This window comes from Podarcis tiliguerta (genome assembly GCF_965153285.1).
Source record: "Podarcis tiliguerta genome assembly, chromosome: 5".
Classification (NCBI taxonomy): Eukaryota; Metazoa; Chordata; class Lepidosauria; order Squamata; family Lacertidae; genus Podarcis; species Podarcis tiliguerta.
In genome coordinates this window covers 85414303-85440605 of record NC_139538.1, presented here as the reverse complement: position 1 = coordinate 85440605, position 26303 = coordinate 85414303, and the positions used below count along the sequence as shown (strand labels likewise).

Genomic DNA, 26303 nt, shown 5'->3' with positions numbered 1-26303 from the left:
TTCATCTCTTTTTTTTTATAATAATATTTATTAGTAGTTTTATAATTACAGAAGAAAAAAGAAAGAATATGAGAGAAGAAAAACAATAAAAAAAATAACAAACAGTACATCAAAAATAGAAAATAAAAACAATACTTCAAGGCAACAAGAAAAAACAAAAACATTTAAAAACACATCCAATTTCCATATCTTTATCTTTCATTTACTTGTTTCATCGACCCCCTCACACCTCCCTTTTTTGTATTCTAGTTCAACTTAGCTAATTCAGCAAATCCTTTCCCTCTTTCTCAATTTTTTGTTCTATAATTTATCTTAACGCAATCTAACTTTAAATTTTCCACTTTAACCCATTAACAATCAGTTTTTGCTTAAATCTTTATAACATTTCTGCTAAAACCTTATAACTTCATTCCAGTAATCTTCTAACATTCATTAATTTTACAGTATTTCTGTAAATATACTTTAAATTTTTTCCAGTCTTCTTCCATCGATTCTTCTCCCTGGTCTCGGATTCTGCCAGTCATTTCCACCATTTCCATGTAGTCCATCAGCTTCATCTGCCATTCTTCCCGGGTGGGTAGATCTTGTGTCTTCCCTGTTGCTTCATCTCTTTCCCCTCCTCTCTCGCAGTTCCCTGCAGTCCACTGGCAGTGGCTACACTTTACTCAGCTGCAGAGACAGTTTGGGAAGCCATTGTGGCAATCCTACTTTCTCAGACGGGTCTTCAGCTGTTGTCGGACTACAGCTCCCACCATTCCTGACCACTGGTCCTGCCAGCTAGGGTAGGCTCACCATATTTCAAAATGTGAAAACCCGGACACAAAAGTTGTTGCGTTTCTTTTGTGGGGCAAAGTTGCGGAGCTTTTTTTGGAAAATCTCAAAAAAGAAGATGTTTTTGAGCTCTTTTTAAGGAAATCCACCCCAAAATCAGCATCTGACATGGGTTGCCAAACACAGGGACCTTTTTACCGATTTTTGGAAATTCTGCCCAGACTCTATTTGTGACGCGGCAGCTAAAAAAGCCAATGCAATTCTGGGCTGCATCAATAGGAGTATCGCATCTAGATCAAGGGAAGTAATAGTGCCACTGTATTCTGCTCTGGTCAGACCTCACCTGGAGTACTGTGTCCAGTTCTGGGCACCACAGTTCAAGAAGGACACTGACAAACTGGAACGTGTCCAGAGAAGGGCAACCAAAATGGTCAAAGGCCTGGAAACGATGCCTTATGAGGAACGGCTAAGGGAGCTGGGCATGTTTAGCCTGGAGAAGAGGAGATTAAGGGGTGATATGATAGCCATGTTCAAATATATAAAAGAATGTCACATAGAGGAGGGAGAAAGGTTGTTTTCTGCTGCTCCAGAGAAGCGGACACGGAGCAATGGATCCAAACTACAAGAAAGAAGATTCCACCTAAACATTAGGAAGAACTTCCTGACAGTAAGAGCTGTTCGACAGTGGAATTTGCTGCCAAGGAGTGTGGTGGAGTCTCCTTCTTTGGAGGTCTTTAAGCAGAGGCTTGACAACCATATGTCAGGAGTGCTCTGATGGTGTTTCCTGCTTGGCAGGGGGTTGGACTCGATGGCCCTTGTGGTCTCTTCCAACTCTATGATTCTATGATTCTATGATTCTATGATTCTATTTCCGGTTTGAGAAACCCTGGTCAAATGGAGCTTCCACTTCTCTGAGGGCTACCAGGAAAAACCAGGATCTGCCCGCTTCCAAGGAAGAACCTTGGTTAACGGCTCATCCACTTATGCCCCTTACAGGTGTTGATCCTTCACTTTGATATCATATCTTTATACCTACAACCTGGAGTGGAGTCCCTAAAACAGTTAGATGGCACCTTGTACACCTCCTTCCAGCAACTCCTGCAGCCCAGCTGGTGCCACACATCTTGTTCTGCTTTCCTTTGGACCACATCATTGAGGCTGAGAAGGGGGTCCTGTCAACTGGGCAGCCCAAGCCCTCCAGACACATTGCCTAGGCTTGTGCCCAGGAAGGTCGCTTTGGTGCTGGTTTGACTTCACCCTCAGAGGTGCACTCCATTGTCTCTCCAGACAGATGGATACCAACAAGAACAAATACCTTCACATGATAGTGCAACAGATACCCAATCCTAACAGGAGTGCTCTCATTTGGAGCTTCAGAAAGCCTGGAAGAAGAGTCTTGAAGCATTGCATTGAGCTCCCAAAGAGCTGCAGGCAAAAAGAAAAGCATTATTATTATTATTATTATTATTATTATTATTATTATTATTATTATTTCCTGTGCTTCTGCTCCTCCCTCACCTGATGTTCTATACAGTGGTACCTTTGGTTACAAACTTAATCCATTCCAGAGGTCCGTTCTTAACCTGAAACCGTTCTTAAGCTGAGGTACCACTTTAGCTAATGGGGGCCTCCCAATTTATGTTGTCACCCTGAGGTAAAGTTCTTAACCTGAGGTACTGCTTCCAGGTTAGCGGAGTCTGTAACCCGAAGTGTTTGTAACCCGAGGTGTTTGTAACCCGAAGTACCACTGTATAGCAGTAAAGTTCAGAGCTAGTTGCTTTGTTGCTACGTGTTGGGGTGGGGAAGGTTTCTGAAGAGTGGAGAAGAAAAGGAAAATGGCGCCCTTCCCTCCAGAAACCTTCCCAGGTGGAGTTTAATCTCCTCTTATGGAGAGTTCTCTTTCTTCTCTCATTTGTACTGGGATTCTCTTCAAAGGCATTGGAGAGGAGTACCGTAAGTTGGCAAGCTAAACCCAAATGTGTGGGTGCTTTTGCATGTATAACAACTTGTAATCAGTATTATTGTTTGTTTTGTTTTGTTTTGTTTTAGGTATTTATGAATCACCCATTCTCTGAAGGAGCTCAGGGCAATATATTGTTGTTGTTGTTAGTAGCAGTAGCAGGAATATAATAATTATAATAATAATTTATTGTTTATACCCCGCCCATCTGGCTGAGTTTCCCCAGCCACTCTGGGCGGCTCCCAATCAAGTGTTAAAAACAATACAGCGTTTATTAAAAACTTCCCTGAACAGTGCTGCCTTCAGATATCTTTTAAAGATAGGATAGCTGCTTATTTCCTTCACATCTGAAGGAAATAAGGGCGGGCGCCACCACCGAGAAGGCCCTCTGCCTGGTTCCCTGTAACCTCACTTCTCACAATGAGGGAACTGCCAGAAGGCCCTCGGAGATGGACCTCAGTGTCCAGGCTGAATGATGGGGGTGGAGATGCTCCTTCAGATATACTGGACCGAGGCCATTTAGGGCTTTAATTACGTCAACATCAACACTTTGAATTGTGCTCGGAAACGTACTGGGAGCCAATGCAGATCTCTCAGAACCGGTGTTATGTGGTTCCGGCGGCCACTCCCAGTCACCAGTTTAGCTGCCGCATTCTGGATTAGTTGTACTTTCCGGGTCACCTTCAAAGGTAGCCCCACGTAGAGCGCGTTGCAGTAGTCCAAGTGGGAGATAGGAAAAATGTATATCTTGCCTTTCCCCCCAAAGGAGCCCAGGGTGGAAAACACACAAGCGATAAAAGAATGAAAACATCTGCAAGCATCTAAGGACGATTCCAATATAGATGTCGGCTGGGAAAGCGCTTGTGCTGGTCCAGGGGGAGGTTACCGTGGGGCGAGGTCCAGGACCTGAGTCGAGGGTCGGCAGACAGTCCTCCACGGGCGAAGCGGGGTCCACAGCGAGGAGCCGGGCAAGGACAGGAACTCTGGGGGAACCGGACTGGGTGCTGGCCGAAACAGCTCTTCAACGACGTTGCTCCCGCAACCTGGGACCGGGCTGACTGGCCTTTATCTTCTCTGAGGCCAGGGGCGGTCCCGGACCCCAGGAGACCCGCCTCTCCTGGCCTTAAGGCAAGCACTCCTCCTGGGAGAAACCAGTTCCCTCCGCCTCTCTGCCCTGAGCCTCTGCAGTTCAGGAGAGGCTGAAGGGTTACTGGACCCAGGGGGAGACTCACCTGTAGGCACTGAGTCCTCAACCACCTCCGGAGCCAGAGTGGATTCACCTGGTGCCTGCTCCTGAGGATCCGGCACAGGTGCAGGCACTTCAGAATCAAGGCCCTGCCCCAGTTCAGCCGGCCCTGGAGGCAGGGACTCCTGTGCAGGCTGGGATTCCTCCGGTTCAGCCTCTGAATCGGATTCCCAGGCCATCACAACGCTCTACTTAAAAGGCATGTCAGAAGATGAAGGTCTTCTGTAGGCAACTGAAAGACAACAGTTCTGCTTTGCTGTGAGCGATTCCTCTTCCTTTACTTGAGCTATGTGGGATGATCAGACCTGGAATCACGGCCGGATTAAGACCTTTAGAGGCCCTAAGCACTTAAAATATTTCGGTGCCCCCAAATATATCTAATTCAAAACATAGACAAGAATAAACTGTCAAATAAAATTTTATTTTTCGAAATGAAGCAAAACCTACAGTAAGGTGGAAAACAGTGTTTATTTTGGTATACGTCCACTTTATTTATATTTGAGAAATTTTCTCCTGCGTTTTCTAATTGCAAAGTCTTTGATCAGATCCTCAGAGCTAATCTTACATAACACATCTGCTTTTGTACTTAGTCGAGCTCAGGCGTCCAGCCTGCCTTGTTGCACAGTTGTTCTGTTGGGATTTTTAATAAGACTTTGGCTGAGAGAACGAACGGTCAGACGAGAAATTTGTGACCGTTAATGTTAAAAATATACAAAAGCAAATGTCAATATTTCGGAAGGCATGCTCAGTATTGTCATTTACAATATATATACTCGTGTGTGTGTGTGTGTGATTTTTTTTCATTTATTGTGGGAGCTGCACCGTATGGTCCATGATAAATCCAGAAATGGAAAATTTCTGAGATGCGCCCCACATTCCGGTTTCCCTTGATGCCTTAAAAGGTAAAGGGACCCCTGACCATTAGGTCCAGTCGTGGATGACTCTGGGGATGCGGCGCTCATCTTGCTTTACTGGCCAAGGGAGCCGGTATACAGCTTCCGGGTCATGTGGCCAGCATGACTAAGCCGCTTCTGGCGAACCAGAGCAGCACACGGAAACGCCGCTTACCTTCCTGCCGGAGAGGTACCTATTTTTGCCTTGATGCCTTAAGCACGTGCTTGTGTGCTGGTCCCGGGGGGGGGGTCACCGTGCGGCGTGGTCTGGGTCTGGTCCTGGGTCGAGGGTCTGGAGGCTGTCTGTCAAGGGCGAAGCGGGGTCCAAGGCAAGGAGCCGGGCGTGGTCAGGAACTCCGGAAGAGCAGGTCAGGGTGCTGGCAGGAACAGGTTTCCAGCGATGTTGCTCCCACAACCTGGGACTGGGCTGACTGGCCTTTATCTCCTCTGGGGCCTAGGGCGGCCCCGGTCCACAGGTGACTCGCCTCTCCTGGCCTGGAGGCAAGCACTCCTCCTGAGAGAAGTTAGTTCCCTCCGCCTCTCTGCCCTGAGCCTCTGAAGCTCAGGAGAGGCTGGAGGGTTACTGGACCCAGAGGCAACCTCACCTTCCCCTGACAGGGCTGGGAGAGGAGCACCTGCAGGCAATGGGTCCTCAATCACCTCTGGAGCCTGAGCGGATTTATCTGGTGTCTACTCCTGGAGGATCCGGCACAGGTGAGGGCCCTTCAGATTCAAGCCCCTGCCCTCGCTCAGCCGGCCCTGGAGGCAGGGACTCCTGTGCAGGCTGGGATTCTTCAGGTTCACCCTCTGAATCAGATTTCCAGGCCATCACAGCTTATTTTGCTAAGTGGTTAATCCAGCCCTGGCTGGAAATCCCAAATGTTGGAGTCAAGTGGGAGCTGCTGTTGGGCGTTTGTGTCCAGAGCCCTGAGGCAGGGGGCTCACATTTCTCTGCTCGGAAATTCGTGCAAGTTCCCATGTGTTCAATACTGTTGTACTCAAGTCCTTCTTGTGGGCTTCTCATGGACATTTGGTTGGCCATGATGAGAACAGGATGCTGGGTCTGGATGAGTCATTGGCCTGATCCAGCCATGCCCTTATTATATTATTAAGTTCCCTTTCCCCATAGTTACCCAGCTGTTTTGCAGAATATTATTTTAAGAAAAAGGGACGCGGGTGGCGCTGCAGTCTAAACCACAGAGCCTAGGGCTTGCCGACTGGAAGGTCGGCGGTTCAAATCCCTGCGATGGAGTGAGCTCCCGTTTCTCGGTCCCTGCTCCTGCCAATCTAGCAGTTCGAAAGCATGTCAAAGTGCAAGTAGATAAATAGGTACCGCTCCGACGGGATTGTAAGCGGCGTTTCCGTGCACTGCTCTGGTTCGCCAGAAGTGGCTTAGTCATGCTGGCCACATGACCCGGAAGCTGTATGCCGGCTCCCTCGGCCAGTAAAGCGAGATGAGTGCCGCAACCCCAGAGTCGGCCACAACTGGACCTAATGGTCAGGGGTCCCTTTACCTTTACTTTATTTTAAGAAAAAGCAATCGATAGATTTTCCTTGAGCAATTAACCCACTTGGCATGTGTTTCCCTACATCACCATTATCTTGTAGAAGAAGCACCATTGTACTTTCCGGTCTTTCCCTATTGATGTCAGCACAGAGGAACTGTGGGTTCCTACTGTGCTGGTATCATCCTTGTCTAGAGTATTTTCTCCAAACAAGACACTGATGCCGAAATCCAGCATCACCTGAGCTCTGCGAGTGCAGCTTTCTCCCAATTGAAGCGCAGAGTATTTGAGGACCAGGGCATTCGCAGGGAAACCAAAATGCTTGTTTACAAAGCTATTGTACTACCAACCTTACTGTATGCTTGTGAAACATGGATCACTTATAAACACCATCTCCAACTCCTCAAAGGATTCCATCAACGGTGTTTCCAAAAAAAATTACACATCACCTGGGAAGACAGGCAAACTAATGCCAGTGTACTGGAAAAAGCAAAGATCACCAGTGTCAAAGCAATGAGAGCCAGTGTGGTGTAGTGGTTAAGAGCAGTGGACTCGTAATCTAGAGGACCGGGTTTGCTTCCCCGCTCCTCCACATGCAGCTGCTGGTGACCTTGGGCCAGTCACACTTCTTGAAGTCTCTCAGCTCCACTCACCTCACAGAGTGTTTGTTGTGGGAGAGGCAGGGAAAGGAGAATGTTAGCCTCTTTGAGACTCCTTAGGGTAGTGATAAAGTGGGATATCAAATCCAAACTCTTCTTCTTCTTCTTCAACATCAACTTCGTTGGACTGGTCATGTTGTTCGGATGCCTGATTGTCATCTTCCAAAGCAACTACTCTATTCCAAACTTAAAAATAGTAAGCATAATGTTGATGGTCAACCAAAGAGCTTCAAAGACTCTCTCAAGGCAAATCTAAAAAAAAATGTAGTATAAACACCGACAACTGGGAAACAGTGGCCTGCGAGTGCTCCAATTGGAGAACAGCCTTTACCAAAGGTGTCATGGGTTTTGAAGATTCTTGAATTCAGGACAAAAGGGAGAAACGCGCTAAGAGGAAGGCACGCTTGTCAAACCCTCATTGTGATCAACTCCCACCCAGAAACCTATGTCCCCACTGTGGAAGGACGTGTGGATCCAGAATTGGCCTCCACAGTCACTTATGGACTCACTTTTGAAAACCATGTTTATGGAAGACAATCTTACTTGGCTGTGAGTGATCGCCAAAGAAGAAGATCATCCGTGTCTAGAGTATTTGTTCCAAAGGAGGGATTGAAAAAGCCAGAAGGAAAGATGGCCTTTGGGTGCCAACTCCTTTTCTATCTAGCTGTTTGAGGGATGAGTCGCAAATATTCTCGATTCTCCAGCCTTCTTCTCAGAAGCCCTCTTACAGCGCAACTCCACCTCCCCAGTTCTTCAGAACAAACATAATTCATGCTTGCGGAAAATGCGCAGGTTGCAACGGAAGCCTCCAAGGCGAAAGATCAAAGATTTGTAATAAGTCTTTCCAAGTTGCCTTTGGGGATGTTGCAGGGTTGCTGATGGTGGAGACTGCATCCAAGGACTATTCCAGGGATTTGCTTTGTCTCTTTCTGTCTTTTTATCTCTGTCAAACAACACCCCCCCCCAAAAAAAAATCCTTTTTCTTGGTGCATTTGTCTTCGAGGGACCTGGGGTGTTCTTTTGATCAGTTCAGTCTCTCTCTGGCACTTGAGTCCTGATTGGCTGAAAGACTTAGGGCGGGGGGGGGGGAGAGAGAAATCTTTAATTAAGTAGATAATCTCTTCTTACAAATTTCAGTGGCTCCATTTCACCAATCCCCTTTTGCTTGCACTTCAGGACCGATTGTCCTACAGCGCAGTTTGGATTCGGGGTCTTTTAACTTCTCCGCACCCTTTAGGAGCAGAGGCTAGGAGCTCATTTTGCTCCCCCCCCTCCCCCTCCTCAAATTACCATCCTAATATTTTAAGATCTTCTTTTTTCAGCCTTTTATTTATTTATTTATTTTTGAGGGGGGAAAGGGGCAGGATTATGTTTTGGATGGGATCCTATCCAGCCACCTTGTTCCTCGTGTCCTTCTTCCATTTCAGCTATCCTTGGTGAGTATCGAGAGTTCCTTCCTTTGCGATGATCTAGCAAGACAGGCCCATGGGACACGGTCGTGCAGGGTCAAACGCAGCCTCACCTCGCTCTCTGAGCAACCACCACCCCTTTCCTATTTCCCTTGGGTGGCTAAAGGGTGTTTTAGGCTTGTGGAGCCTGACCTCGCCTGGAGGCACATCCTACGGACCCCCCAGAGGACTGCTTGGAGAGATCACTGGGGATCTTAGAGAAGCCACTTTGCAAGGTATCGCGTCCAATTTGCAAGATGAACTGATCGCAGAAGAGCAGGGGTTCCTCTGTCTGGAGGTTCCCAAGCTATTAAGTGCTTGCCTTTACTCTCTCTTTTCCTTGCATTCTCTGTCTCCTTTATGTTCCTAACCAGCGATTCAGCTGCTGCCTCCAAGATTCTGGTTGCGTTGATTTAGCTGGTTGAAATCACAGCTTTTGGCTTGACAGTTCAGTACTGAGGGAATAGCAAGGGTTTTAAAGAAGAAGAAAATGTCAAAAGGGAACATTCGGCTTCGCTTTTTTAACATCACGTTTCCGACTCGTTAAGATATTCCAATTGGCTCCCCACAGCAGTCAATAAAAGTCAACCGTTCTCATATAAACTGGCAATCAATTCAATTGGACCTTTCTGCTGCATAGTCTATGTTTTTCGTTGTTCAGCCTGAAATGTTTTGTACTGGTGAGACTCATGAAACTTTAGTGAATGCCTTTGAAATTGTCTGTTTTTAAAAAGAAAATTGGAAAGGATATCACAGAAGCAAATGCCCAGCGTTTGTGAGATAATAGGCAATGCATTATCTTTTACTGCGTCTCTGTTAATTTGTTTAAGTCCAGGCACATCTTTAGGTTACATGGAATTTGCCGTCAGGCAGAATGAATTCCGACAAAAAGGAATTCCCCCAATCACCTGATCTTGCTTGGCATCCTCTTGTCTCAGTGCAACAAAGTTGTCTGAGAGGATTCTGTGCTTGATAGACTCTGCGCTTGCCATGCTATCAGCAAGCTAAATTTTTGCAACCTGTTAAAATCTGGGGTTAATTTTAACCAAGTTCAGTGCTGCTTGCGGCATCTTCTCAGAGAGTTTAACTCAGCTGGGATTCCAGTATACTGCGAGTGTAAAAATAACCACATTGTGCTGGATGGGGAATAGCTTTCTCGTATCATTCCCCATTGCTCTTAATAAGGACTAACAGAGGGATAATTAAATCTGGAGAAATTGGCTAGGGAGCCCTAACTAAAACCCAGAGATGGTTAGACTTTTGCAGTCGTGACTCTTTAATGTTCAGAGGAGAGATTCTAGTGCGGGGGAACAGAAGGAAGTTGTATCGAAATCTTGAGCCTCCCAACAATGCAATTTGCTTTTGGGATGTTAACAGCAGAAGTGCAAAAGGACGAAGCGCGAGAACAAGTCGTTCAGGCTTGTTGAAATGTTTGAAACCCTCTCATGGTTAAGCCAAAGGTGTCTCAGTGGAATGGGAAATAGGGTTAGGGAGCAGGGTTGTTTGTGTGTATCCTAAGGTTAAGTGCATCCTAAGGTGTGTATCCTAAGGAGAAAGGAAAGCCTCAGAGGGGCCTAAGAGCCTTCAACAAGAGCATTCCTCTGAAGGGGTTGAGGATAATCTACAATTTTTCCTCGTGGCTCCCCGCTTCTCCCTTCTAACATCATACCCGGTGGTCCTGTGTCGATCGGTCTGGCGGCAAAATGGGGCCACCCACAATTAAAGCGATCGTTTCTGTGCATCTGCATTCCAGATATGCAGTGGTAGAGCATTAATTTAAAAAATAAACGTTAAATAGCTCCCAAGAACCACAGTCCAGCGGGTGGGGTAGTGGTGGAAATGTTTGTCTGTGAGTGAGTGAGAGTAAGAAAGAGAGAGAGAGAGAAATCAAACTCTTAATAACTTATGGTATCCTGGAAGGATGCAGGGACCAGGGTCAGGATTTGGCATGGTGAGGCTTGCATATATATTTTAAGGGCCCTAACCACTTTAAAACTTTCCCAAGGGGAAAGTGTTTTCTTCTGTCTGAATTTAATCATCCTTCCAAAGCGTCTTGAGATGAGAAGGAGGTACAGTCCCAGCTGCTTAAAGTTTGCTAGACGGAGGATTGAAATGTGGGAATACGAGATGCACATTCCCAAACCTCCGTTCTCCCCTCTCTGGACTCTGCCATGTACACCATTGGGAGGAGGAATATCCCTGTGTATGGACCATCACTCAGATTAGGTTCAGGACTTGATGAACCTCTTGCTACTTGCCTAGCGCCAAACCTCAGCATCCAGCATTACAGAGCAAACTGTGCTATAGCACTCGACTGCCAGGTTGATTTGTTGTCTCCAAACTCCACAGCTACTGAGCTGTTTATTAGTTTAAATGCTTCTGGCTCCGGGCTCAGAACAGAATCAACACACTAGTGCAAATAAGGGCCACCATTTTATTAACCTTGATAAGAGAACCTGCAATTAAACACTATCAGGTGAAATTCCAGACTCTCCAAGTTTCCCTATATTCCAGGGACAATCCCGGATTTACAGAAGCCATCCCGGTTTCTGATTTGATCCCGGAATGTCCCACTTTTCCTTAGGGCATCCCTATTTTCATTGGAGAAATATTGGAGGGTATGGAGTAATAATAATAATAATAATAATAATAATAATAATAATAATAATAATAATTTATTCTTTATACCCTGCCCATCTGGCTGAGTTTCCCCAGCCACTCTGGGCAGCTGCCAACAGAATATTAAAAACACGATAAAACATCAAACATTAAAAACTTCCCTAAACAGGTCTGCCTTCAGATGTCTTCTAAAAGTCAGATAGATGTTTATTTCCTTGATATCTGGTGGGAGGGCGTTCCACAGGGCAGGTGCCACTACAGAGAAGGGCCTCTGCCTGGTTCCCTGTAACCTCACTTCTCGCAGGAAGGGAACTGCCAGAAGACAGCCAAGGAGATAAGTAAAAATACAACCTTTAGAAGACACCTGAAGGCAGCCCTGTATAGGGAAGGTTTTTTTTAATGTTTAATGTTTTATTATCTTTTTATATATGTTGGAAGCTGCCCCGAGTGGCTGAGGCAGTCATATGGGTGAGGTGAAAATATAATCATTATCATATGCATTGGCCCTGATTTTAGCTTCAGCTGCCTGTGACTCTTATTATTAGGATGAAAACCAGCAATGCAGAATATCTGCTAGCCAGTACTATTTTTTATAGAAAAAGAGGTACTGGAACTTACCATGAACACCTCTCTTGTTCTCTTATAATGGCAATAGTGCCTACCTGAAAGAGCCAGGGTGGTGTAGTGGTTAACAGTGGTGGACTTGAAATCTGGTGAACTGGGTTCGTGTCTCCGCTCCTCCACATGCAGCTGCTGGGTGACCTTGGGCCAGTCACACTTCTCTGAAGTCTCTCAGCCCCACTCACCTCACAGAGTGTTTGTTGTGGGGGAGGAAGGGAAAGGAGAATGTTAGCCACTTTGAGACTCCTTAGGGTAGTGATAAAGCGGGATATCAAATCCAAACTCTTCTCTTCTCTTCTTGCTGGAACTGACTACCAGTGAGTTCTGGCTGAAAAGAGCCCTGCTGCTAGCGATGGATATAATTTGGAAATGTTCATCTGCAAGGTTCGTTGGGACAGTGAAGTGTCATGGCTCTATGACTTTCTAGCTCAGGTCTACCAAGACATCAATGGGCAAATGTTGGTCTGCTATATAAGCTTTCACTGTAGAGACGATTTACCAGTTAAAATTTCGGGGAAAGAGCGAGCTTTTCCGTACGTTTCCCATTGATGTATGGGAACAAGGACGCGGGTGGCACTGTGGTCTAAACCACTGAGCCTCGGGTTTACTGATCAGAAGGTCAGCGGTTCGAATCCCCATGACGGGGTGAGCTCCTGTTGCTCTGTCCCAGCTGCTGCCAGTCTAGCAGTTCAAAAGCACGCCAGTGCAAGTAGATAAATAGGTACCACTGTGGCAGGAAGGCAAACGACATTTCCATGCCCTCTGGTTTCCGTCACAGTGTCCCGTTGCACCAGAAGCATTTTAGTCCTGCTGGCTACATGACCCAGAAAGCTGTCTGTGGACAAACGCCGGCTCTCTCGGCCTGAAAGCGAGATGAGCGCCGCACCCTCATAGTCACCTTTAACTGGACTTAACCGTCCAGGGGTCCTTTACCTTTACCTTTTACAAGGAAATCAGCAAATTCTACAGGAGCACTGAGAATAAGGTTGAAGGGCAATTAGGATGCTTCTTGAATAATGTTTTCTAAGCAATGAATCGCGCCAGAAGTGATTCCTTTGACGGTGGGGTTTTTTGTGTGTGTCATGAGAACAAGTTGTACGTCCAGCTTGCGCAGCTGGAAAGTTGTGTTTTGTGAGATTGTAAGGCAACACATTGTTGTAATGACCCCTTCACTCATGGCTATGCATATATCCATAAATAGGATGCGCATTTGTAGGATATTGGAGTAAGTACTAAAGCAGAATGAGTAGCCCATTCTATAGTTGTTGTAGTCTTCATACTGCATTCCCATTGCTCTTCTTGGTATGATGATTTCTCATTTTGATTGGTTTTGTCGATTTTTACGTGATTTATTTATTCTAACCCGTGCATTGTGCTTGACCTGGGATATACTGTGCTGAAGAGCGAGCTAACAATATGCCATAATACTACAACTAATAGCAATAATAATTGGCTCAAGAGATGAAGTGGTAGTTTTAGGAAACAACCAACATTGCTTTTAGAGGTTTTACTTTCAGACGACACCTTGGCCCTTAAAAAGTGATTTATTAATATGCGCATACCATCCTCTTTAGATTGCAAATTACAATTTAATGTGCTGTGGCTCTGCCAGCGGCAAGTATTCCTGAGGTCCAGTAATATTTCCTCGGCTATTGTTTCCCCCCAAAATCTGATACAGTTCTCTTCTGAGCATAATCCGGAAGATCTGCAACTCAGCCAAGCAGAAATAAAATCCAAAAGATTCTGGCCCAATGAAAATAATGTTTTGACTGTCTGTTATCACTAAAAAGTCATTGCAACATAATAAGAAGTCATTGCAACATAATAAGAAGAAGATACACATTCAGTTAAACAGTTAGTTAAACAATAAATGGACGAAAAGCAGGATTTAAGCAGTAAAAAAACCCTAAAACAACTTTTAAAAATTTGACGGCTCTATTTCATATCCTAGCTTCAAGGCCATTCGGGTATTTACCGGTAATCCCATCGTCTTGAAGAAGAGGATCAGGGTGGTCTGCCTCTTTAGCTTAGAGTCTGCTTAGTTCGCCCAATTGGGAATCTGTGGCTGTCCTGTTCACTCCGTGGCAAGTGGTAAATTGACAGAAACTGGCTCTGAATAAAGAAATAACCACATCTTCTATTGTTAAAGGGAACATCTCCACACATAGATGCTTATTTTGTGCCAGCGATTAATCTGTCCCCTTGTGTGCTGACCGGTAAACTTGAATTTGTGTGCTCTGTCTTTTCTCCTTCCTCGACGACTGCCCTTGCCTTTGAAGGGAGATAAAGCCAGTCTGCTAAGAAGTGATTGCTTCAAAGGTTTGCTACAAAAACGAATGTGAAGGTGCTTTAATAGAAATATTTCCATCGTAGTCTTTCCTGACAAAGGGTGCAACTTGAATGCAGCAACCGTTGCTCTTTCCTGCACGGCACAAGCAATCAAATCAAGAAACATCGTGTCGCCTTTTGTCCAAACTGGGAAACTGGTTCCCGGTTTCAGATCAAGCCAGGAGCTCAAACCAACTGTGGTTTTAATATCCTGGCTTGGTTCCTAAACTGGGAACCGGTTGTTCAGTTTGGACGAAAATGGGAAGTTTTAGAGGCTTCCTAATTTGATTGCTCATATTGTGTAGGGAGGGGCAAAGGTGTGTGCTACACAACATGGAAAATGGATACCTGAATTTATTAGGCTGAGATACGGTCATCTGAACGGGGCCATTATGGGAGGACGATGAAAACCAGCAAGGAAACCTGAGAGATCGGGGTTGGAGAATCGCTTGGGGGATAAAAGCATTCTTCTTGGGTTTCACAGTTGGTTCTTGCGGTCTATTCTTTGCATGTCCCACATGAAGTTTATTTCAGTTTTATGGTGGAGAGATGCAAAGCTTTATAAATTCATTATAAACTTACATTTTAGGGGTAGCATTGCCTCGCCCTCATCTGCGCTGGGTGAAGGTCTGTTTCCATATCAACAGACGCACCCATTAAGCTAAAAGCAACTGCAATAATTACCCAGATCTTCTAGGGGGGAACACTTTCCAGATATACATTTCTGTTCCTTCTTGTCCCATCCACAGTGACTCTTGGGGGGTTGTTTCCCTTTTTCCTATGTGGTCAAGGAAGGCTTGAAAAGGATGTCTTACTGGGGTACAATGATACTATCGCCTCTTAAGTTTTGGCAAATCTTTCTGCATAGGTGGAACTGCTCAAATTTCACTTGAAAAGCTCCGTTTTTGATACCACATTTCAACAGGAAAAATGGCATTTTCAACATTTTCAGACGATTTTATATTCTATTTCGTTATCTCTGTTAAATTGTAAATCTGGGCCACCTTCTGATTTCTTACGTGTTTAGTTTCTCACTTAGTTCAGGCAGCAAATGTCATTTTTATTTGTTATAGGGGCTTTCTAATTTCAGTTCTATGAAAAGTTCTCTGGTTTCTCTTGATATCATATAAATCTTTCGCCTTTTATTAAAGATTTCCATGTTTTAGAAGACATCTGAAGGGAGCCCTGGATTAGGAAGTTTTTTATGTTTGATTTTTTAAATTTTTTTATATGTGTTGAAAGCTGCCCAGAGTGGCTGGGAAAACCCAGCCAGATAGGCCAGGTATAATTCAAATCATCATCACCATCACCTTTCCATCTTTCGTATACAAAGTACAAAATAGAAAGATACACCTAACAGTTGCAAGGCGGGGGGGAGGATACAAATCAAATCTATATAAAATCATACTTAAGGTGTCATATCAAGAAATATCTAATACCTGTGGTCTCACACCATGTTCTTAAATACATTTCTGATACCTTAATCGGTCCTCAGACTTTGGCAAGTGTTTTCCCTCTGTCCATGTTGTGGTTTCTTCTCCGTTTCGTACAATACCTTTGCAGCCACAAGCCCACTGCCAACCACAACTCCATCCTGTTTTTTCAACCCAAGTGCAAATACTTGACCATCATTCAACTATCTTTAGGCAAGGAATCAGGGCAGGGAGAGGCTTGCAGCCCCAACGAACCTTCAGCAGTAACTACTGGGCAACAATGGGCATATGCGCTTGGTTCAGTAAGTGGGACAACTTTCCGAGGGCTGGGCAGGGGTGGCACAGAGGAATTCCAGGCATTCCCTCTGCTTATCTCCATTGATGAACCCTTTCCCTCCCTTCCAGGTCAGTGAATAATTTCCTGATGACTGGTCCCAAGGTAAGTGCGTTTCCTTTGATCTGTGTTTCTAATTCCAACAAGCCAAAGTCGGCTGGGAATCAGGCTTGTTTCCAGCCTCCCAGGTTTGCTAAGGTTTGGGCAGGGGCTCCCTGCACTCTCTGTCTCTTGAGTGCCGAATCTTAAGCACAAAAAGCAAGGAAAGAAGCTGTTTTTCTCTTTTACTAAAGAGTTCAGGGCAGTATTCCGTGTCCCATCCCGCCCCCCCCCCCCCAAATTCTATCTTCCCAACATCCCTGTCCAAGGCAATCCAAAGAGGTTTATGGCTGGGCAGGTTTCAGAGATTTGAATCCAAGTTGCTAAAGTCCAGATTCAACTCTTCTACACCATAGTAGCTGATGACTTGAACTTTACGCATAGCGCTAAGCAGTGCTGTTTTTCTAGAAAAAGAGGTGCCGGAAATCACCATGGATGCTTCCCTTGTTCTCTAATAATGGCAATGGCGCCCACCTGAGAGATGCTGAAAAAAGCCCTGGTGCTAGGCTTACCAGTTTGCTGGCTTTTTTTGTTATTATTTTATTGGTCCCTATTCTTGCACCTTTCATGTATTAGGGACGCGGGTGGCGCTGTGGGTTAAACCACAGAGCCTAGGACTTGCCGATCAGAAGGTCGGCGGTTCAAATCCCCGTGACGGGGTGAGCTCCCGTTGCTCAGTCCCAGCTCCTGCCAACCTAGCAATTCGAAAGCATGTCAAAGTGCAAGTAGATAAATAGGTACCACTCCAGCGGGAAGGTAAACGGCATTTCCATGCACTGCTCTGGTTCACCAGAAGCGGCTTAGTCATGCTGGCCACATGACCCAGAAGCTGTACGCCAGCTCCCTTGGCCAATAAAGCAAGATGAGCACCACAACCCTAGAGTTGGCCACGACTGGACCTAATGGTCAGGGGTCCCTTTACCTTTACCTTTACCTTAATGCTAATTTCCATGGTCTTGTCGTCTGAGCAGCCCAGGACCTCCAGACACACTTGTTCCCCAGGAAGGTCCCTTCTGTGTTGACAACACAGTGGTTTACACCCGGAGGCACACTCCATTCTCTCTCAAGACAGACAAATGCCTACAACAGCTGTGTTGAGGCATCACCTGATCGAGCCCAGAGATGTCAAGTATAAAATGGAACAGGTCAACATATAAATAGGTAAAGGTAAAGGTACCCCTGCCCGTACGGGCCAGTCTTGCCACACTCTAGGGTTGTGCGCTCATCTCACTGAAGAGGCCGGGGGCCAGCGCTGTCCGGAGACACTTCCGGGTCATGTGGCCAGCGTGACAAGCTGCATCTGGTGAGCCAGCGCAGCACACGGAACACCATTTACCTTCCCGCTGGTAAGCGGTCCCTATTTATCTACTTGCACCCGGAGGTGCTTTCGAACTGCTAGGTTGGCAGGCGCTGGGACCGAACGATGGGAGCGCACCCCGCCGCGGGGATTCAAACCGCCGACCTTTCGATCGGCATGTCCTAGGCGCTGAGGCTTTAACGCACAGCACCAAATGCAACCTAGCAAATACAAGAACAGTTCCTTGAGCTAACAGCCTCATAAGCTTCTTGAGTTTTAGTAGCCTAGCATGGGGGGACCCACAGGGGCAGTTTCCCTGGCGTCAAAATGGTCAGGGGCACAAAATTGCAACACCCGGCACTGCCTCAATACTTCTGTTGCTGAGCTCTGTTGAAAATGGCTTCTCCAGGCAAACCAGGAAGTGGCATCTCAAGACAACAGAACAACTCTTCTCATTTCTCTAGTCGCAATCTGCTGGGTGATGTTCCGAGCGCTGGCATTTTGCTACAAAACCCTGCTTAATCTTTTAGATACAGGAGTGAGGGTCAGACAGAGGCAGTAAAAGTCGAACGTAGTGGTTGGGACAGTTAGCCTGAAAGACAGGGATGGAACTGAGAGAGAAGAGTGTGGCAGTGTGAGATAGTGCCACATCTAGTTAAGGGCGCACATCTGAGAAACCGTTCTGAACATATTTAAAACTTGTTTGTTCTTCAATAAACTTTAATCTTCGTTGTTGACTTTACAACCTGACTGAGACTCAGAAGAAACCTGGTTGGTGGCAGCAGAAGAATAAAGCAGTGGTGTACAGGTCAATAGTCAGTAAAACGACCGGGGGCTCTGAACAAACACCACAAAATTGGGCTCTCCCCACCTGTGTATTCTGCAACAGTGCATTGGCGGTAGATTTATTCTGCTTTCGTGTGTTCTGCAGTGCTTCCTCAATGCTTCCACATTATTGCCTTCTGGAGGGGCAATAGCGGGACGAAAGCAAAACAAAATACCTCTACTTACGTTCACCTCTGGTTACGTATCGTTTGGGATATGTACACAGCAAACCCAGAAATATTTTTCTGGGTTTCACCACGCGCACATGCGCAGAAGCGCTCTACGTGCCACACACATGTGTAGAAGCACTAAACCACACCACACGCATGCGCAGAGGTGGCACCTCCAGATAAGCACACCTCAGGATCCGTCCGGAGCTCCAGAATGGATCCCCTGCAAAACAGGAGGTACCACTGTAAAGAAACTAGAACATTTGTGGCATAAAATTTACCAGATTTCTTATGCGATATGCCCTGATTTGGAAGCGAAGCAGTGTGACTCCCCCCAAAAGACGTTCGCAGATGCAAACAGTATTAAAAGTGGATTGCATGTGACCATTCCTGTAGCATCTTGAGCACAAAAAATCCTGGGTGCCTAATAAGAAGGTTATTTGAAGGGGCCCTTTGGCTGTAATCCTATGCACACTTACTTAGGAGTAAGCCCCATTGAAGCTGCTCTGCCAGTCCGTCTGTTGCAGCAAAAGCAAACACAGCTGCCTGCCTTGAAGACTTTGAATAGGGCTTCCTCCACCGATACTGTTTCATAGAGGAAAACACCATATTGAACTTGGCCCCCTGAAGTAAAAGGAAGGAATGGAAAGGGGGTGGGGAGTTGAGGAGGGGGCCAAACATCTGAAGAGTCTAGATAAAAGTCTGGCTGTACTTGACAGGTTTGCTGTTTGGGGGCTGGGCTGGGAGGTGGATTAAAAAGCTGGGAGAAAGCATGATCCAAGTTGGAAGTTAGCAAACGACACAAACGAGAGGCTCTGTAGTTCTCAACAGTGTGGGGTCTGGCTCAGCCATGCAGTTAGCACATAGACCAGGTCAGGGAAAGCCCAGCACAGAGACCAGGTCAGGGAACCTGCAAAAAGAAAATGGGAGCAAACTAACTAAAACACAAAACAAATGAACAAAACACCTATGGATCCAAAGGGTTCCATATCCTACTGGTCCTTCTTCAGGGAAATTGAGAGAACAGTAATTCAAAGTCCCGATGTGCTGCCAGAGGCCCTGTTTTCCAGGGGCGGTCCTGGATTTACAGAAGCCGTCCCAGTTTCTGATTTCATAGAATCATAGAATCATAGAGTTGGAAGAGACCACAAGGGTCATCGAGTCCAACCCCCTGCCAAGCAGGAAACAACAATTTGATCCTGGAATGTCCCACTTTTCCTTAGGGCGTCCCTATTTTCATCGGAGAAATATTGGAGGGTATGTGCTGGCCCTTCTATCTCTTACCCAAAGGAGATAGAAGAGGTGGCACATCCAGATTTCGAATTCCTCTTATCTGAAATTCCTGAAGAAGGACCAGTAGGGTCTGATGCGCATTGGCTCAATAAGCCCTTTCCCTCTCTGTCCTGCTGCTTTTTTTGCTTTTATTTGCAGGTCAGGCAAAGCAGCCTTCTGTGCCAGAACTAGTGCACCATAAAATCTTAGAATCATAGAATTGTAGAGTTGGAAAAGACCCCGGGGTCTTTTGTTCCAACGCCCTGCAATGCATAAATCTCAGCTAACGCATCCACGACTCTCCAATTTCTTGTACGTTTTCCTCTCCTGTGATTGAGACTTCGATTTGTCTGCCTCATTCTGAGGGCACTTGAACATTTCTTGGCTGAAATTTGGGTCGTCGTGGGGTTTTGAACTTACCTCAGTGTCATGCTTAAACATTTCTCCAGCCTCCCTAAACTGACCGCACTGGCTGATCTGGAAAAAAAGCCCCAACTTATCTCCCTCCCAACCACAGGAATTTCACACACACCCCAACACTCTCCTCTGCGATTATTATTTTGTTATTAATAATTAAATTTCTCCACCGCCCTTCATCCGAGGATCACCAGGATGGAGAAAAACTGGGATAAATTTTCAGCACAGCCCTGAAAATTCAACGTCCTTTTTTTCAATGCAAGGAAAAAAGAAGGCACTTAAGACCCAGTTCAAAGGAAGAAAATCCTCTTGGTAATCTAAAGGAGGAGTAGCAGGCGAGACATTCCGAAAGCCCTGGAATGAGTGGTTTAGGAAGCTGCACTTTCTCATTTTAGTACTTTATATTCCGATCATGCCCTGTTTCGCCTTTTCAGCTTCTAATGGAATTGTTTGTCGAATTCGTCGCTTACTGGTTGAATGTTAAATATGGAAGATGTCACCAAATTCACTGTACAATCTTATCTCTGTCGACTCGAACCCTGGACACAGTCAGACAAGTCTCCTGGACTTGAGCACATAGCCACGCACTTCCTGGGCCTCCCAGGAGACAATGATGCTAAGTCCCATTTTGCTGCTGAGGATACAAATAGGGTTTCCTTTGTCAGGCAAGGATTGAACTCTTAGAGGGAGGTTTCAAAGGCATGGCAATCTCTGCATGTCCCCTTGTGGAAGCTCCTCTTTTGCCCTGGCTCTTTCCTCCCTGCAGGCATACCTCATCTATTCCAGCAGCGTTGCGGCCGGAGCACAGAGTGGGATTGAGGAATGCAAGTTCCAGTTTGCTTGGGATCGCTGGAACTGCCCAGAAAGAGCTTTGCAACTCTCCAGCCACGGAGGACTGCGTAGTGGTAAGAAAATGTCAGGAGGGTTGCCCGGGGCCTTCCTGAGACATTGCCTGCCTGAAGGGGAAAAGGTAAAGGGACCCCTGACCATTAGGTCCAGTCGTGACCGACTCTGGGGTTGCGGCACTCATCTCGCTTTATTGGCCCAGGGAGCCAGCGTACAGCTTCCGGGTCATGTGGCCAGCATGACTAAGCTGCTTCTGGCGAACCAGAGCAGAGCACGGAAACGCCGTTTACCTTCCCGCTGGTACCTATTTATCTACTTGCACTTTGATGTGCTTTCGAACTGCTAGGTTGGCAGGAGCAGGGACCGAGCAACGGGAGCTCACCCCGTCGCGGGGATTCGAACCGCCGACCTTCTGAGTGGCAAGTCATAGGCTCTGTGGTTTAACCCACAGTGCCACCCACGTCCCTTGCCTGAAGGGACCCCCCCAAACGGGTCCCCCCTTAACTCAAGTTGGTCCAGCACCAAAGCTGGTCAAATTATTTTAAGCCCCTGAGGTAGAAAACCCCACAAGCACCTCCCTCCCAATCTCTGGCAATACAAATATGATGGTAATGCATTAAATAACTAACAATTTGCAACCAGCTCATGACACCCAGGACACTGCCTCGCTCAGTCTAAAGATAGGACCGGCCCCATAGGAGCTGTTAAGGGGATTTAAGGATGCTTTCAACTCCAGAGTTTATGTGCCCTTTTAAAGACGCATTCACCCAAGGAAGAAGCTTTTATGATCTCACAACCATCACTGACATAATCTAGTTCCCTGGCAATTGATTTATCACACAACAGGGGAGCTGAGGAGAAAAAGCTATGGCCAACTGCTGCTTTAGCCAAATATGGTTAACCAGTGCTTTTCTTCCTGGGGGTACGCATAACCCTTAACATTTTGTGAATCTAACGGAGAAGAAACAATTTTTAAAATTAAAAAATAGTTTCTTCCCTAGCACGGTGAATTGTCAGTTCCGTTGAATAGCACGATGATTGGCCAGTTTCGTTGTTACTACCTCCGATTGTTGTTACCACCTTCATTCCTTTCCAGGTGTTTCCTGAGTCGCATACAGAAGCGAGCGTCAGGAGTCAGCAAACTTTTTCAGCAGGGGGCCGGTCCACTGTCCCTCAGACCTTGTGCGGGGCCGGACTATATTTTGAAGGGGAAAAAATGAACGAATTCTTATGCCCCACAAATAACCCAGAGATGCATTAAAATAAAAGGATACATTCTACTCATGTGAAAACACCAGGCAGGCCCCACAAATAACCCAGAAATGCATTTTAAATAAAAGGACACATTCTACTCATGTACAAACACGCTGATTCCCGGACCGTCCGCGGGCCGGATTTGGAAGGCGATTGGGCCAGATCCGGCCCCCGGGCCTTAGTTTGCCTACCCATGGTTTAATGTGTGAAGCAGTGTGGAATGTGGATGTGTGGTGCTTTGCTGATTAAAGTTTGGTTTCATTGAGGGGCAGTCTTTCAAAATGAGTAATGCACGTTCTTTGTACTTTTGTCCATTTACTGTATTCATTTCCCCCGATTTGAACTATAAGATGGTGATTTTCTTGAGTCAAAATGAGAGTACCCCTAAATGTGTTTTTTTAAAGGAAAAAAGGGCTGTGGTTACCAAATCCGGCTGCTTTGCTTATCTTTGCACATCTGTACCTCCAGCTGTGACCCATCAGCGGCACTGCCACCCAAGAGAAATGTAGAGAACCAAAAGCCAAACAGTACGCTCTGTGTATTGTTTTCTCTAACAGGTTTGGCTTTTTTAGTGCAATCTAGATGGCTTCAAGGGACGCGGGTGGCGCTGTGGGTTAAGCCACAGAGCCTAGGACTTGCCGATCAGAAGGTCGGCAGTTCGAATCCCCGTGACGGGGTGAGCTCCCGTTGCTCGGTCCCTGCTCCTGCCAACCTAGCAGTTCAAAAGCATGTCAAAGTGCAAGTAGATAAATAGGTTCCGCTCCGGCGGGAAGGTAAACGGCGTTTCCATGCGCTGCTCTGGTTCGCCAGAAGTGGCTTGGTCATGCTGGCCACATGACCTGGAAGCTGTCTGCGGAAAAAAGCCGGCTCCCTCGGCCTATAGAGCAAGATGAGCGTGCAACCCCAGAGTCATCTGCAACTGGACATAACCGTCAGGTGTACCTTTACCTTTACCTTAAAACATCTTTTTCCAATTCAGTATGGATCATTTCCCAATACAGTACTCTTTCATCCTTTTGCAAGTCCAAGTTTCAGCCTTACTGTTCAGGATGCTCCAAATCACAGGAGCTGCTGCCGTATCCTGTCTTGCACCTCCTTTAGTTTCCTTTTTCCTGTGTCTTCGTTTGACAGCAAACCGAGAAACAGCCTTTGTCCATGCGATCAGCTCTGCTGGAGTCATGTACACACTGACACGCAATTGCAGCCTGGGCGACTTTGACAATTGTGGATGCGATGATTCACGCAACGGGCAACTTGGTAAGGACTCTTGTGTAGGGTTGCCATATTTCAAAAAAGTAAAAAACCAGGACATCCCAAAAGTTGTGGAGCTTTTTCAATTCGCTTGCCTAAGATCCAGGACAAAGTGCTGCCTTTTGGAAACCCCCCCCCCCCATCAATTCTGCCTTTGAAATCCAAGTCATGTCTGGAAAATTCCGGACGTATGGCCACCCTACTCTTGTGACCATTCTTATTGCAAGAGAAACAAAACTGCCAATCCAAACATAATATTTCTTGTCCTTCTCTATGTCCTTACTTTATTAGAATCATAGATCAGAGTTGGAAGGGTCCCTGAGGATCCTGTAGTTTATATGTAGCTTTCCCATATGGGGATCAAACCTGTGACCTTGCTGTTATCAGCACCATGCTCTAACCAACTGAGCTAGAAAACTGTGCAGAATTGATTCTCCCCTATCAGTGCTATGGCAGTGAGTGCAATCCTATGTGTGTCCATTCAGAAGCCAGTCCTTCTGAATTCAGTGGAAATTATTCCCACCAGGTTACGTAGGACTGTAGCTTCAGTATTCTGCAAGAAATGGTGTATTTTCATAGAATCCTAGGGATGGGAGAAGAACCTTGGAGGTGATCTAGTTTAACCTCCTGCACAATTCAATGCACTCACTCAGACAACTTGAAACCGTCGCTGCTTTTTCCAAAGAATCCCAGGAACTGTGGTTTATTAAGGGTGCTGAGAGTTTGCGAGGAGTCCCCTATTTCCCCTTGGAAAGATACAATTCCTGGAGTTCCCCACAAAATGGGTTTGATTGTTAAACCACTCTGGGGGTTGTGGAATTTGTTATTGCCCCTAAAACAAATCTCGTTATTGAGAATCCAGCTCTTTTCTGGCTGCAGCTGTAACACTCGCCATGAGGATGAAAGGACTGAAAGAAGCTCGCCTGCCTCTTGACTCCATATATCTGAGGACATCTCTCTCTCTCTCTCTCTCTCTCTCTCTCTCTCTCCAACAGGAGGACAAGGGTGGCTGTGGGGCGGCTGCAGTGACAACGTGGGCTTTGGGGAGGCCATTTCAAAGCAGTTTGTGGACGCACTTGAGACAGGGCAGGACGCCAGAGCAGCGATGAACCTGCATAACAATGAGGCAGGCAGAAAGGTAACGACACATTTTCCACCTATGGCAAATGAAAAAGTTTGAAGCAGGAGATGGGTATCCTTTAGCCTCCTTCCTGATGAGGTAGCCTCCTCTGGCGCAGCCAATTTAGATGGATGGCTTGATACAGAGAAACACTTTGGCAAGTTTCCTGAAGGCTCCAGAATTTAATGTCAGCAGGTTTGCCCTTCATAAATTTCTGCCGAAATTGGAAGGAAGACTCTGACCACCGATGGAACAGTTTTCCAAAACAGTTGCAAAGTACTCCCTCCCTTTCAGGAAGAAAATGATGATCCATTTCAGTCAAAAGTCTTCTAGTTCTAGATACTGAACTCGCAGGACACGGGTGGCGCTGTGGTCTAAACCACTGAATCTCTTGGGCTTGCCAATCGGAAGGTCGGCGGTTTGGATCCATGCGACGGAGTGAGCTCCTGTTGCTCTGTCCCAGCTCCTGCCAACCTAGCAGTTCAAAAGTACGCCAGTGCAAGTAGATAAATAGGTACCGCTGTGGCGGGAAGGTAAACAGCATTTCCATGCGCTCTGGTTTCCATCACAGTGTCCTGTTGCGCCAGAAGCGGTTTAGTCATGCTGGCCACATGACCCAGAAAGCTGTCTGTGGACAAATGCCGGCTCCCTTGGCCTGAAAGCGAGATGGGCGCTGCAACCCCACAGTTGCCTTTGACTGAACGTAACCGTCCAGGGGTCCTTTACCTTACCTTTTTACTGAACTTGGGCTGGGGAGTGGCCAGTGCCGGATTTACGTATAAGCTAAATAAGCTATAGCTTAGGCCCCACTGTCTTGGGGGCCCCAAAAAAATTTAAAGAAAAAAAGTGGATGTACATTTCCAAAATATAATATAAAAAGCAATTGCTTTGATAAAATACATATTTTGTTATGTGCAAATGGCTTGAGATAACTATCAGGTCCAGAAATGACCATATAGCATATATTCAACACAAAAAACAGTGACAATTCGTTGTTGACAAAGGGCATATAAAGGGCCCCATTACCTTCAGTAGCTTAGGGCCTCATCAAACCGAAATCCGGCCCTGGGAGTGGCTTCCGGTCTACCTGGCCTTCTTGCATGGCATTCCCTCTTGTCTTTTCCTTCCTCTCTAGGCAGTGAAAGGGACCATGAAGAGGACCTGCAAATGCCACGGAGTATCCGGCAGCTGCACCACGCAGACCTGCTGGCTGCAGCTGCCCGAGTTTCGAGAAGTAGGGACCTACCTGAAGGAGAAATACCACAAAGGGCTGAAGGTCGACTTGCTCCAAGGCGCAGGCAACAGTGCTGCCAGCCGGGGGGCAATTGCCGAAACCTTCAGCTCCATCTCTAAGAAGGAGCTGGTCCACCTGGAGGACTCCCCTGACTACTGCCTGGAGAACAAGACTCTGGGCTTGCTGGGGACGGAGGGCCGGGAGTGCCTGAAGAGGGGCAAGGCTTTGAGCAAGTGGGAGAAGCGAAGCTGTCAGCGTCTGTGCGGGGACTGTGGGCTGGCTGTGGAGGAGCGGCGAGCCGAGATGGTGTCCAGCTGCAACTGCAAGTTCCACTGGTGCTGCGCCGTCCGGTGCGAGCAGTGCCGCAAGCGCGTCACCAAATATTACTGCGTGCGCAAGGAGAAGCGGGAACGTGGTGGGGGCAGCGCGGCCTCCCGCAAACTCAAGAGGAAGCAGCCCTAATACCAGCCCCCTGCCAACCTCCTCCCCCTCCGATTTTTCTTCACTTCACGCCAGTGTGGTGTAGTGGTTAAGAGCAGTAGTCTTGTAATCTGGGGAACCGGGTTCGAGTCTCCACTCCTCCACATGCAGCTGCTGGGTGACCTTGGGCCAGTCACACTCTCTCAGCCCCACTCACCTCACAGAGTGTTTGTTGTGGGGGAGGAAGGGAAAGGAGAATGTTAGCCGCTTTGAGACTCCTT

The 26303-nt window shown here is 46.7% G+C and overlaps 1 protein-coding gene across 1 annotated transcript; it reads left to right on the top strand.

The window, feature by feature from the left end:
* Positions 1 to 8197: 8197 nt before the first annotated feature.
* On the top strand, positions 8198 to 26085 carry WNT8B (Wnt family member 8B). Its single transcript, XM_083440564.1, has 6 exons — positions 8198 to 8470; positions 15889 to 15922; positions 20664 to 20802; positions 23129 to 23254; positions 24244 to 24386; positions 25504 to 26085. Exons 1-6 carry the CDS (start codon positions 8403 to 8405, stop codon positions 26062 to 26064), a joined length of 1071 nt encoding a protein of 356 aa, XP_083296690.1. The 5' UTR covers positions 8198 to 8402; the 3' UTR covers positions 26065 to 26085.
* The last annotated feature ends 218 nt before the right edge of the window (positions 26086 to 26303 follow it).